The sequence below is a fragment of the Rutilus rutilus genome (assembly GCF_951802725.1).
Source record: "Rutilus rutilus genome assembly, chromosome: 22".
Taxonomy (NCBI): Eukaryota; Metazoa; Chordata; class Actinopteri; order Cypriniformes; family Leuciscidae; genus Rutilus; species Rutilus rutilus.
The window spans coordinates 362,501-377,087 of NC_140227.1; the positions used below are offsets into that span (position 1 = coordinate 362,501).

Genomic DNA, 14,587 nt, shown 5'->3' on the forward strand with positions numbered 1-14,587 from the left:
ACGAACAACCATCTCTGCAGCTCTCCACCAATCAGGGCTGAGAACCTTCCAGACGAACAACCATCTCTGCAGCTCTCCACCAATCAGGGCTGAGAACCTTCCAGACGAACAACCATTTCTGCAGCTCTCCACCAATCAGGGCTGAGAACCTTCCAGAAGAACAACCATCTCTGCAGCTCTCCACCAATCAGGCCTGAGAACCTTCCAGAAGAACAACCATCTCTGCAGCTCTCTACCAATCAGGCCTGAGAACCTTCCAGACGAACAACCATCTCTGCAGCTCTCCACCAATCAGGGCTGAGAACCTTCCAGAAGAACAACCATCTCTGCAGCTCTCCACCAATCAGGGCTGAGAACCTTCCAGAAGAACAACCATCTCTGCAGCTCTCCACCAATCAGGGCTGAGAACCTTCCAGAAGAACAACCATCTCTGCAGCTCTCTACCAATCAGGCCTGAGAACCTTCCAGAAGAACAACCATCTCTGCAGCTCTCCACCAATCAGTCCTGAGAACCTTCCAGAAGAACAACCATCTCTGCAGCTCTCCACCAATCAGGCCTGAGAACCTTCTAGAAGAACAACCATCTCTCCAGCTCTTCACCAATCAGGCCTGAGAACCTTTCAGAAGAACAGACCACCTCTGCAGCTCTCCACCAATCATGCCTGAGAACCTTCCAGAAGAACAACCATCTCTACAGCTCTCCACCAATCAGGCCTGAGAACCTTCCAGAAGAACAACCATCTCTGCAGCTCTCCACCAATCAGGCCTGAGAACCTTTCAGAAGAACAACCATCTCTGCAGCTCTCTACCAATCAGGCCTGAGAACCTTCCAGAAGAACAACCATCTCTGCAGCTCTCCACCAATCAGGCCTGAGAACCTTCCAGAAGAACAACCATCTCTGCAGCTCTCTACCAATCAGGCCTGAGAACCTTCCAGAAGAACAACCATCTCTGCAGCTCTCCACCAATCAGGCCTGAGAACCTTTCAGAAGAACAACCATCTCTCAGCTCTCCACCAATCAGGCCTGAGAACCTTCCAGAAGAACAACCATCTCTGCAGCTCTCCACCAATCAGGCCTGAGAACCTTCCAGAAGAACAACCATCTCTACAGCTCTCCACCAATCAGGCCTGAGAACCTTCCAGAAGAACAACCATCTCTGCAGCTCTCCACCAATCAGGCCTGAGAACCTTTCAGAAGAACAACCATCTCTGCAGCTCTCTACCAATCAGGCCTGAGAACCTTTCAGAAGAACAACCATCTCTGCAGCTCTCCACCAATCAGGCCTGAGAACCTTCCAGACGAACAACCATCTCTACAGCTCTCCACCAATCAGGCCTGAGAACCTTCCAGAAGAACAACCATCTCTGCAGCTCTCCACCAATCAGGCCTGAGAACCTTTCAGAAGAACAACCATCTCTGCAGCTCTCTACCAATCAGGCCTGAGAACCTTCCAGAAGAACAACCATCTCTGCAGCTCTCCACCAATCAGGCCTGAGAACCTTTCAGAAGAACAACCATCTCTGCAGCTCTCCACCAATCAGGCCTGAGAACCTTTCAGAAGAACAACCATCTCTACAGCTCTCCACCAATCAGGCCTGAGAACCTTCCAGACGAACAACCATCTCTGCAGCTCTCCACCAATCAGACAAAAGCCACTCCTCAGTTGTCTGACAAAAGGCACCTGAAGGACTTTCAGACCATGAGAAACAAAATTGATGAGGAACTAGGAGACTCGTCAGGATCGAGGGAAAGATGAGGAGCCGGGAGACTCGTCAGGATCGAGGGAAAGATGAGGAGCCGGGAGACTCGTCAGGATCGAGGGAAGATGAGGAGCCGGGAGACTCGTCAGGATCGAGGGAAAGATGAGGAGCCGGGAGACTCGTCAGGATCGAGGGAAAGATGAGGAGCCGGGAGACTCGTCAGGATCGAGGGAAAGATGAGGAGCTGGGAGACTCGTCAGGATCGAGGGAAGATGAGGAACCGGGAGACTCGTCAGGATCGAGGGAAAGATGAATGTACAGAGATGTCCTTGATGGAAACCTGCTCCAGAGCTCTGGATCACAGACTGGGGCGACGGTTCATCTTCCAACAGGACAACGACCCTCAGCACACAGCCAAGATAAGACAGGAGTGGCTCCGGGACAACTCTGGGAATGTCCTTGAGTGTCCCACCAGAGCCCAGACTCGAACCCGATTGAGCGTCTCTGGAGAGATCTGAAGATGGCTGTGTACCGACGCTCCCCATCCAACCTGATGGAGCTCGAGAGGTTCTGCAAAGAAGAATGGCAGAAACTGCCCAAAAACAGGTGTGCCAAGCTTGCAGCATCATACCCAAGAAGACTTGAGGCTGTAATTGGTGCCAAAGGTGCTTCAACAAAGTATTGAGCCAAGGCTGTGAATACTTATTTACATGTGCTTTTTTTCCGTTTTCTATTTTCAATACATTTGCAAAGATTTAAAACAAGCTTCTTTCATGTTGTCATTATGGGGTATTGTTTGTAGAATTTTGAGGAAAATAATGAATTTAATCAATTTTGGAATAAGGCTGTGACATAACAAAATGTGGAAAAAGTGAAGCGCTGTGAATCCTTTCCAGATGCATGAGAGGTCAAGGACAGGTGGGCAGAACGACATGAAATCTGACACGCCATCTAAAAAATGTCACACTCATGGTGAAAGACACTGAAAATACATTGAGAATCAATCAAAGCAACAATAGAAACGTAGGTAACACTTTACAATCAGGTCTGATTCGTTCATACAATAAGCAATATTCTTTTTACAGCATTTATTAATCTTTGTTAATGTTAGTCAGTACAAATATATTTGTTCAGTGTTTGTTCATGTTATTCCACTGTGGATTAAATAATATTAACATAACACTTTTGATTTGAAAACTGTATTGTTAAATGCTTAAATTAGCATAACTAAATGAAAGCTAATTGTAAAGCGTTAAGAGAACGAGTCCTGTGTGTAACTCATACAATTATGTTTTTATCTTTTGTCTCTTGTACTGTTGCGTAATCAGCATTCATGTAACTAATTCATTTGAAATTTTCATGGAAATCATTTGAAAGTGGTACATTCTCACGATACGCTATTATGGATGACCTGGTTTTGTCACACTGATGAATAATGGACATGTAATTGAGTTATAAGAACAGAAAGCATGTAAAGAGTGTGTGTTTCAGGTGTTATGCTGCCTGACCAGACGTTTCCCATTGTTCCTTGAGGATCTAGTGTTTGAGCGGTTCAGCCGGATTAAATATAGCCTTCAGTGCCGGAGCAGCCGAACACGGTTTATATAAGGCTAAACTTCACTGAGAGTAAATATTTGACCTGGCACTGCAGAAATCTCCTCGTGTCGCACCATCAGTGGAGAATTTATTCAGTGCTAACGGATGACTAACGCACCTTTTTCCGTTCCACGTCAACGAATCAAGGGGAAGATTTAGATGATCCCACGCTTGCCATTGTCATGAATATCCCTGAGGATCTGAAGTCTGAGTCAGCAGAGACGAGCTGGTGCTGATGGAAGAGTTCCCGCTTCTCCACGTCTGAGGGAATGTGACAGCTGTCAATCACACTGAGCCCCATATTTACACTCTTACGTCCGGCCATACTAGAGGATTCCTGAATAACGGATCAGTTCTCATATAATGGTGTCAATGCAGGTAGATCAATATTATTGTTGAATATTAAATGTCCCCAATTAAGCAAGCCAGAAGCCAGAAGCCAGAAGCCAGAGCCAACAGAGGCAAGGAACCAAAACTCCATCAGTGACAGAATGAGAAACCAGGCTCAGTCGTAATAGAAACACACAAATCTTGTTTAGAATACGTGTTCTAAATATAAAAGAATAGCAGAATCCTCACCACAACTATGACAATAACAACACAGAGGATTGATATGGTTGGAATCACATTCAGAATGATTTTTTTCCAGCTGATTGATGATAAAAACATTGACAGCCAATCAGAATCCATCCTGCTTTAAAGAGCTCGAGCATTTAAAGCGACAGACGAGAAAACTGCAGCGCTGGTTTGAACGGACCTTAAAGCTTTTATTTAGGTAAAAACAGGTTAACAAACATCTCTTTTCAAATCTAGTGAAATACTGTAATCATCTATCTACAAAAATGCTGGATATTATGCAAATGTGAAAACCGTTACATTCCCAAATGCATATTAAACTCACAGCAATTGTCGAGATGAAGTTCATGATGAAGTTCACTGTGTTTATTCACTGTGAACTGAGACACTAACACCGGATCATGAGCTGATCGCTTAAATGAGAACAGTGCCGTGCTTTGCTCTGGAACACTTATTTATTTATTTGACTTATTTAATTAACTCACAAACTTTTGTGATTTGATAAAGGCACTAAGCCATTTCGTGATTTAGATTTTAGTTTCATTGACATGTTTCACAAGCTTTGAAAATTTTGGAAACACGTTATCTCCACATAAGCTTTAAAAACGTGAATCTGTGAAAATGCTGATGGCGTGTACATGCGGATTACGTGTTTGGTCTATAGGGATGCGCGTTTGAATATACGTGTGCGCAGGCGTGTCTTTCTTTACAAATTGACCTCAACAAATTACTTGTCTGGCCTTAAAAAATCATAATGCAGAATTTTTATCGCTTCCACGTATCAGTAGCTATGTTTCCATCCACACGTTTTTATCCGAATTAAGTGATATCGAATGAAAAATGCCTTATGGAAACAGTCAAATTCGATTGAATTTCATGAATATCGACTCAAATGAAATACGTTCGGTCTCATCGGATTTTATCTCGATCGATATACGGCTTATGCGATAAACGCTGATGGAAACGTTATTTGCCGAATATCGTCGGGCATTTACGTGCATCTGCATCATCATAGCAATGTGTTGATAGCGTCGTTGTTTTCTTATTATAGCTTGATACGTCGCTATCAGCTGGCACATAAGCACTATTACAACTATTACAACTTGTGCAATATTGATCATTTGTTGGTAGATGGCACGATCCATTTTGTTTAGCAAAACTTTGTTCGCACATGTTTGCTTGAATGTTGTGCGATTCAGTGCGAAAATGAATGGAAACACCTTAAAATGTCTCAAATCAATTCAATATACCAATTTGATCGCAAAACAGCATGTGACGTCATTACGCACAGGTTTTTATTCGCTTTAAAGCCGTTGGATGGAAACACACTTTCACCAGCTTTATTCGCATGAGTTTTTTTACTGAACTTCAGATAATTCGATTAACAAGTGGATGGAAACTTAGCTAATGTCAATCAGAATTATTTTGACAACGTTTTATCTGTGCAGAAGTAAAGGGAAGTGAATGAGGCCTTCACGGGGGGAGGCTAGTTGAGACTTCAGGACTGTGTTGTCGTCGTGTCCAGGCGCAGGTCCTTCATCAGATCTGGAGTGTGTGTGTGTGTGTGTGTGTGTGTGTGTGTGTGTGTGTGTGTGTGTGAGTGTGAGTGTGTCCAGGTGCATGTCCTTGATCAGATCCGAATACGGCCTGGATCCGGCGGACTGCGGTAAACCTCAGGATAAACAGAGAGTCTAATATTAGCGTAGACGCCATTCTTCTTATGATGTAACGAGTACATCAGGATTTATGGGAAGTGTTCCCGGTTCCGGCTGACCTGATCTATGCAGCCTAACATTGAATTATAGAAGTCTATAATGTGTTATGTGTATGCTTATTGCTAGGTCAAAGCGATGTGTCTTTAATCTGGCTTTGAACTGACAGAGTGTGTCTGCTTTCCGGACAAAGGTAGGAAGGCTGTTCCAGAGTTTTGGTGCTAAATAGGAAAAGGATCTACCGCCAGCAGTCGATTTTGATATTCTAGGTATTATCAACCGGCCGGAATTTTGAGATCGCAATAGACGCAAAGGACTATAATGCGTTAAGAGCTCGCTCAAGTACTGCGGAGCTAAACCATTTAGTGCTTTGTAAGTAATCAGCAATATTTAAAAATGTATACGATGTTTAATAGGGAGCCAGTGCAGTGTTGACAGAACCGGGCTAATATGGTCATACTTCCTGGTTCTGGTAAGAACTCGAGCTGCTGTGTTTTGGACCAGCTGTAGTTTGTTTATTAAGCGTGCAGGGCAACCACCCAGTAGAGCATTACAGTAATCTAGCCTTGAGGTCATGAACGCATGGACTAATTGTTCCGCATTTGTCATCAAGAGCATATGACGTAATTTATATATATTTTTAAGATGGAAGAATGCGGTTTTACAGATACTAGACACGTGACTTTCAAATGAAAGACTGGTATCAAAGAGCACACCCAGGTTCATAACCGACGACGAAGACTTAACAGAGCAGCCATCAAGTGTTAGACAGTATTCTAGATTATTACGTGAGGACGTTTTTTGTCCAATAATTAGAATCTCTGTTTTTTCAGAATTTAGTAGTAGGAAATTACTAGTCATCCAATTTTTTATATCAGCTATGCATTCCGTTAATTTTGTGAATTGGTAAGTTTCGTCAGGGCGTGAAGAAATATAGAGCTGAGTATCATCAGCATAACAGTGAAAACTAATGCCATGCTTCCTAATGATATCTCCTAATGGTAGCATGTACAGAGTGAACAGCAGCGGTCCTAGTACTGAGCCTTGTGGTACGCCATACTGAACTTGTGATCAATAAGACATCTCTTCATTTATTGCTACAAACTGATAACGGTCAGATAAGTATGATTTAAACCATGCTAATGCAATTCCACTAATACCAACATAATTTTCGAGTCTATTTAAAAGAATGTTGTGGTCAATAGTATCAAATGCAGCACTAAGATCGAGTAACACTAATAGAGAGACACAACCACAATCGGATGATAAGAGCAAATCATTTGTGACTCTAATGAGAGCAGTCTCAGTACTATGGTACGGTCTAAATCCTGACTGAAAATCCTCACAGATATCATTTCTTTCTAAAAAGGAACACAGTTGTGAAGATACTGCCTTTTCTAGTATCTTTGACAGAAAGGGTAGATTCGAGATCGGCCTGTAATTGACTAATTCTGAAGGATCAAGTTGCGGTTTAACAAGCAGTTTAATCATAGCCAGCTTGAACGTTTTTGGTACGTATCCTAGAGACAAAGATGAATTAATGATATTGTAACGCGGTTCAGATGTTACGGGAAGGAGGAGGCGGGAACCGGCGAACATTCAAACATATTTAATAAATAAATAAACAAATACAAAAATGAAAGTATAAGCCATCACACAAAACATCAAATAAAACTCAGGCCTGTTCCTCTCTCCCTCTTCACTGCCGTCGCTCCTCCTTTATGCTTCTGCTCCTCCATGAGAGATACGAGACCGGTGCGTCTCGCAGGTGTCGCTCATCAGAGTAATCACGCCACCGGCCTCGTGCCGCTCTCTCACGGCCCTCGGCCTCGTCCTGCTCGCCACAGATATTAAGAAGAGGATCTATGACCTCTGGAAGCATCTCTTTCAGCAGCTTAGTCGGTATAGGGTCTAGCATACATGTTGTTGATTTAGATGATTTAACGAGTTTAGACAATTCTTCCTCTCCTATAGCAATGAATGAATCGAATTTTTCCTCAGGGAGACTACAGTGCACTCCCCGATGCGATACTGTAGTAGACGGTTGTATAGTTGTAATTTTCTCCCTGATATTATCAATCTTGTAAGTGAAGAAGTTCATAAAGTCATTACTGCTGTGCTGTTTGGAAACATATGGGGTTGAAGCTTTATTTCTCGTTAATTTAGCCACTGTATCAAATCAATACCTAGGGTTTTGTTTGTTTTCTTCTAATAGGGTTGATAAATAAGCGGATCTAGCAGTTTTTAAGGGCTCTCTGTACGCAATCGAGCTCTCTCTCCTAGAAATGCAAAAAAAAGTCTAGTTTTGTTTTCTTCCAGTTGCGCTCCATCTCTCCGGCTGCTCTCTTAAGGCCCGAGTGTGCTCGCTGTACCACGGCGTTGGACTATTTTCTTTAATCTTCTTTAAGGTGAGACACTACAGGTGAATAGGGAATTTTTTTAAATTAGAAGATATCACTGTGAAACTTCCCCAGTCTATTACTGGAATAAACATAAGAAGTTTTGTGTAAATGAATGTTTTAATATGCAAATGAGGCCTTATATACTTAAAAATACTCTCATTTGCATACATTTGCAAAAACCGAAATTGGAAAGGACCAGGTTTAAAATTCTTGGTTCTATTTGTTGACATATTAGATGAAAGGGCTTTTACTGAGGGGATTCTGGATATCTTATTTTGTGCTTTAGTAAATTAGAGAATACTGACAATAGCCTTAAAACCAATTAAAATCAAAAATCAATTTTCGCCATGTTGTTTGGAGTAAAAGGACCTATAACTCAGGATATGAATGATATATCAACAAATCCCTCTGTAAAAGCCTTCAGAATATAGTTAAGTATAAGACTGGAAAAGTTGGTGCTTGTCGGTGCTACTGAAGTGGATATTTCTGACTCTGAGGGTGAGAAAAAACTCATTTTGAGAAAACGTTTAAAACATTTTAAAGTTTTATATTGTATAATTTCATACATTTCTTTTGAAACCCCCAACCTACAAACAAAATATATATTCAGTTCATTAATATCAGTAGTGTACAATATTTAAAACACATGGAAAATTGATAAATGAATAAATGAATAGCCTTAAGCTGAAGAGAATTACCATAACAAACACACATAACAACAGTCACAAAAACTGCAAACAAACTGTCCCTGTTTGTTCTATGTCCATCTATAACTAATTGAATCTAATAAACAGCTCCCTGTCTGTTTACAGCCTAAATGTTTTGGAGCAGAGAACTAATCACTTAGTCGGATATTCACATCGACCAATCAGATGTGGTTTTCGGCTGTAGATTCCCCGGCAAATTTTCGCGGTTGGCTATTTCTACAATGGAAATGCCCATATTTGGATTAGACAGCGCTGTGTAGGAGACTGGGAGCTCTACGATGTCAAGTCAAGTCATTTTCATTTATATAGCGCTTTTAACAATGTAGATTGTCTCAAAGCAGCTTTACAGAGATAAATGTATAATTTAACGTAAGATTGTTTTGGCTTTATAGCGGTTCTTTAATAAAGTTATTTTCCAGCTAAAGTTAGTTTTGATTGATTCGCTTCCGTCACAACGATCATTTGTTTTTAAATTAGGGCCGCCAAGACGACACCATTCTCTCTACACAGACTTTAAACGCGAACCTGTGAGAAACGCTGATGGCGTTCAGATGCGCATTAAGAACGGGTTCTATAGTTATGTGCGTTTGAATATATGTGTGCAGGTTTGGAATTCCCTGCAAACCAAGCCTAAACAAATTACTGGTGTTTCCTTATAGTTTTGATTCAGAATTTTATTTGATCAATTCGGGGTAGATACGCAAATTGAGTTTTCCCGACGACGCGTTATCTGTAGAGTGGGAAAGGGATCCTCCATAGGGAGAGACTAGTTGGCACTTCAGCACTGCGTTGACATCGGGTCCAGGCGAAGGTCCTTCGTCAGATCTGGAAACGGCCTGGATCCGGCAGGCTGCGGGAAAACCTTGGGATAAACAAAGACACTAAAATTAGCGTAGATGCCATTCTTCTCATGATGTAACAAGTACATCAGGATTTATGGGAAGTGTTCCCGGTTCCAGCTGACCTAATCTATGCAGCCTAATATTGAATTATAGAAGTCTATAATGTATTATGTGAACGCTATGTCAAAGAGATGTGTCTTTAATCTAGATTTTAACTGACAGAGTGTGTCTGCTTCCCGGACAATGGTAGGAAGGCTGTTCCAAAGTTTTGGTGCTAAATAGGAAAAGGATCTACCGCCAGCAGTCGATTTAGATATTCTAGGTATTATCAACTGGCCGGAATTTTGAGATCGCAATAGACGTGAAGGAGTATAATGCGTTAAGAGCTTGCTCAAGCACTGCGGAGCTAAACCATTTAGTGCTTTGTAAGTAATCAGCAATATTTTAAAATTTATGCGATGTTTAATAGGGAGCCAGTGCAGTGTTGACAGAACCGGGCTAATATGGTCATACTTCCTGGTTCTGGTAAGAACTCGAGCTGCTGCGTTTTGAACTAGCTGTAGTTTGTTTATTAAGCGTGCAGGGCAACCACCCAGTAGAGCATTACAATAATCTAGCCTTGAGCTCATGAACGCATGGACTAATTGTTCCGCATTTGTCAATGAGAGCATATGACGTAATTTAGATATATTTTTAAGATGGAAAAATGCGGTTTTACAGATACTAGACACGTGACTTTCAAATGAAAGATTGGTATCAAAGAGCACACCCAGGTTCCTAACCGACGACGAAGACTTAACAGAGCAGCCATCAAGTGTTAGACAGTATTCTAGATTATTACGTGAGGAAGTTTTTTGTCCAATAATTAGAATCTCTGTTTTTTCAGAATTTAGAAGTAGGAAATTACGAGTCATCCAATTTTTTATATCAGCTATGCATTCTGTTAATTTAGTGAATTGGTAAGTTTCGTTAGGTTTTGAAGAAATATAGAGCTGAGTATCGTCGGCATAACAGTGGAAGCTAATTCCATGTTTCCTAATGATATCTCCTAATGGTAGCATGTACAGAGTGAACAGCAGCGGTCCTGATGACATGATGACAGGCATGACATGTTTCTGTGAATGGAGACGGCACGGGAGCTTGCATTAAAATGCTAACTTTTGGTGATTTCCGGTGGAAATCTAAAGGTGCAAGTTGATAAAATATAATTAAATAACCACCTTAATGTGTAATGTTGACATATTTTTTATTTTTACATGAAAGCGTACATGTTAAGGGAGCAAACTGGCCCAAAATCTCAAAATTGACCACTGCATGAAAAAAACGATGTTTTCACCTGCCGTGTCTCGCCTTAAGCGCAAAGGAGCAACTGTGTCTAAAGTGCTGGAAAAGGAAGAGTCAAAAGTTTCTGTCACAATATCGAGTTCTTCTAAGCTATCTGGGATGCTGAGGAGATGAAACTGATCAGGAATATTATTAAGAAAGCAATCTTTAGTGGCAGAAGTGATAGGTCTAACATATTTGTAACACTAAATGAAGTTTACACGAGACTAGATAATGATCTGAGATGTCATCGCTCTGCTGCAGAATTTCAACGGCATAAACGTTGATTCCATGTGACAATATAAATTCTAAAGTTAGGACTCAGTCCTTACTGAGACTTGGATCTTGGAGGACTCAGTATTTCACCATTCTCAAACCTGCTGGTGTTCAGCGGCCGGCTTTCTTCCACCATCACATCAGCCTGTGTTGAACAGACCTGGAATCACCAGGGTCACACAGGCAAATATTTACCTATCTTGGCCCAGGAAGAGGCTCTTGAATTGCACCTGTTTGCCAGATGTGTCCAGGAGCCGCTTTATGCCGTCTTTATTCTCCGAGCGAGTCGAATAGCAGTTTATTTTTCCCTTTCAGAAGAACTCAGACATGATGCCAAACCCTTGGACCAAATGTGTCTGTAGAAGACCATCTCTGATGATGTTTTTGACATGGTTCTAATCGAAAACTTTACACATTCAAGAAGAGTTTCCATACGCTCTCCTCTGAACAGATGAGTCTCCCTGAAGCTTCTGATCTCTGAACTTCATGCTTTGGCAGTTGATTGTTGATCTGAGAACTTCTCTGATTCACTTCAATCCTCCTCATCAGTATCAGGCAGATTCATTTATGAAGTCCTTTCACAGGATCTGTTCTCTTGTTCTCCACTCTATAGTAATCACACTGAACAACAACAACACCAGTCATACGCTTGGAAACACACAGACTCTATAGAGTTCAGTTGTCTGTCTGTGGTTTCAGTTTCATTGTGGCAGTGCAAATGTTTCATGTGGACTACTGTCATGGACCTTCAACCCATCAGGCTTACATACAAGGACAAACTCTGGGAAGCAAACGGGAGTGTAATGTACTCCTGACACATACTGCTCCAGGTGGTAATAGTGCTTATTAGTATCTTTAATCATCGCGTCTTGGGTTTAATATCAGTCTTTATTGGTGTAATATGTTTTATTGATAGAGCAGTTGTGATGAAGATGGCTTTCCCGTGTCTCTTGTCTTCCAGTGGCGATCAGTCAGAAATGCTGTTAGTCTCATTTGTGTCCATAACACTGTATCCAGGCAACATGCGTGAATTACACAGCTGGCCTTTACGTTCAGCACTTTCATTAAACTATCACATGATTTCTCAAACTATCATCAGAAACACATGTGACCGCATCAGTGTTTTTAATATGGACTTTAAGCAACAGCTGCTGATGGAACAGCAAAGGCGACCAGAAGTAAACCGATTACTGCCGCAGCAAAGAACGCAAAAGTAACTACCAACAATAAGGAGGACGGCATAATGGATCAATTAAAGGGGTCCTTAATTATGATTTCACTTTTTTAACTTTAGTTAGTGTGTAATGTTGCTGATTGAGCATAAACAACATTTGCAAAGTTACGACGCTCAACGTTCAAAGCAAAGGGAGATATTTTCTTTTACAAAAATCGCTTTTTAAGGACTACAACAAATGGCTGGTAGGGACTACAACGAGCTTCTTCTCGGTTTATGACATCATAAACCCTAAGATTTACATAAACCCCGCCCCCGGGAACACTCAACCCCTGGGTGAGGCCATGCCGCTTTAGAAAAGAGGAAGAGTGTTGTCGTTGTTATACTCTGGAAAAAGTTTGTCCTAAGGCTGTCGAACTTAGAGAGGTTAAAATTGAATTTTAACACTGTTCCTGAACATCATAACCTCAGCTTTTGTCTGTGCGCTGCACATTTGACTGAGAACAACTTCCAGAATAGAGTACAATGCAGGCTGTACGCACAAAAGTATGTCTTATTATTTGTAGTTGTGTATTAACATTTCCAATTATAATCTTTATGTAGTTGCTATGATAGCTGTGATGCAAATGAAGGGCAAAGCTTTGCCTCCACTAGCCTGCTAACATTACAGTACTGATGTAGTGTTTACTGTAGCTTTTGTAAGACTGTTCACAGCCCCTTAGGAAAATTATCCATGATTTTGTGATTGATTACTGTTTGTTTTAACATAGTTTTCTGACAAATGTGATTAAATGGTGGATGAAAAAAAACATCCTGTGAAATCCGTTCAGCACAATCCTCTTGTTTGTTAACATTGTCAGAGTCTGAATCTGGCTCGAAATGTTTTGAAATTGATGCCATCGTTAATGTTTACATCTAAGTAGAGCTTGCGGTTATCAAGGGGGTTATGACATTTCCCGAACATGGGTGAGCGCTGCCAATCACAGCACACTGGGCCAGCTAACCAATCACAACACACTGGGCCAGCTAACCAATCACAGCACAATGGGCCAACTAACCAATGACAACACACTGGGCCAGCTAACCAATCTCAACACACTGGGCCAGCTAACCAATCTCAACACACTGGGCCAGCTAACCAATGACAACACACTGGGCCAGCTAACCAATGACAATACACTAGGCCAGCTAACTAATCAGAACACACTAGGCCAGCTAACCAATCACAGCACATATTGTAAAAATGGGAAGGAGGAGCAGGCAGTGACGGATCATGTGAAGCACATTCAGATGGATGTCAGTAACAGTTTCCCATCTCTCCTGCAGGAGTCAGAACCCGCTGGCCGATCCTCACACAGGAGTGACAGCAGAGCGGATGTGGTTTCGCCTGGAGCCGGTGTGGACTCGCGGACGGAGGTTGACCGTGTTCCTGCTGCGCTGACCAACACCCTGCAGCACATCATCTCACAGCTGGATGTGCTCACACAGGTAACACCCAATACTCTCTTCATAATCCCTCTGATACTCACACAGGTAACACCCAATACTCTCTTCATAATCCCTCTGATACTCACACAGGTAACACCAATACTCTCTTCTTAATCCCTCTGATACTCACACAGGTAACACCCAATACTCTCTTCTTAATCCCTCTGATGCTCACACAGGTAACACCCAATACTCTCTTCTTAATCCCTCTGATGCTCACACAGGTAACACCCAATACTCTCTTCTTAATCCCTCTGATGCTCACACAGGTAACACCCAATACTCTCTTCATAATCCCTCTGATACTCACACAGGTAACACCCAATACTCTCTTCTTAATCCCTCTGATACTCACACAGGTAACACCCAATACTCTCTTCTTAATCCCTCTGATGCTCACACAGGTAACACCCAATACTCTCTTCTTAATCCCTCTGATACTCACACAGGTAACACCCAATACTCTCTTCATAATCCCTCTGATACTCACACAGGTAACACCCAATACTCTCTTCTTAATCCCTCTGATACTCACACAGGTAACACCCAATACTCTCTTCTTAATCCCTCTGATGCTCACACAGGTAACACCCAATACTCTCTTCTTAATCCCTCTGATGCTCACACAGGTAACACCCAATACTCTCTTCATAATCCCTCTGATACTCACACAGGTAACACCCAATACTCTCTTCATAATCCCTCTGATACTCACACAGGTAACACCCAATACTCTCTTCATAATCCCTCTGATACTCACACAGGTAACACCCAATACTCTCTTCATAA

The 14,587-nt window shown here is 41.8% G+C and overlaps 1 protein-coding gene across 2 annotated transcripts in view; it reads left to right on the forward strand.

Annotated features, from left to right (window-relative positions):
• poc1a (POC1 centriolar protein A) overlaps positions 1 to 14,587 on the forward strand; it is a 99,795-nt gene that overhangs the window by 64,703 nt on the left and 20,505 nt on the right. Inside the window, exons 10-11 of one of the 2 annotated variants that reach the window (XM_084394946.1) lie at positions 13,637 to 13,798; positions 13,844 to 13,918. In XM_084394946.1, the coding sequence (XP_084251072.1) occupies positions 13,637 to 13,798; positions 13,844 to 13,912 (231 nt within the window). In that variant the 3' untranslated portion in view covers positions 13,913 to 13,918. Of the gene's footprint in view, positions 1 to 13,636; positions 13,799 to 13,843; positions 13,919 to 14,587 lie in introns of those variants that run through there. The other variant, XM_084394945.1, reaches the window with a different exon arrangement.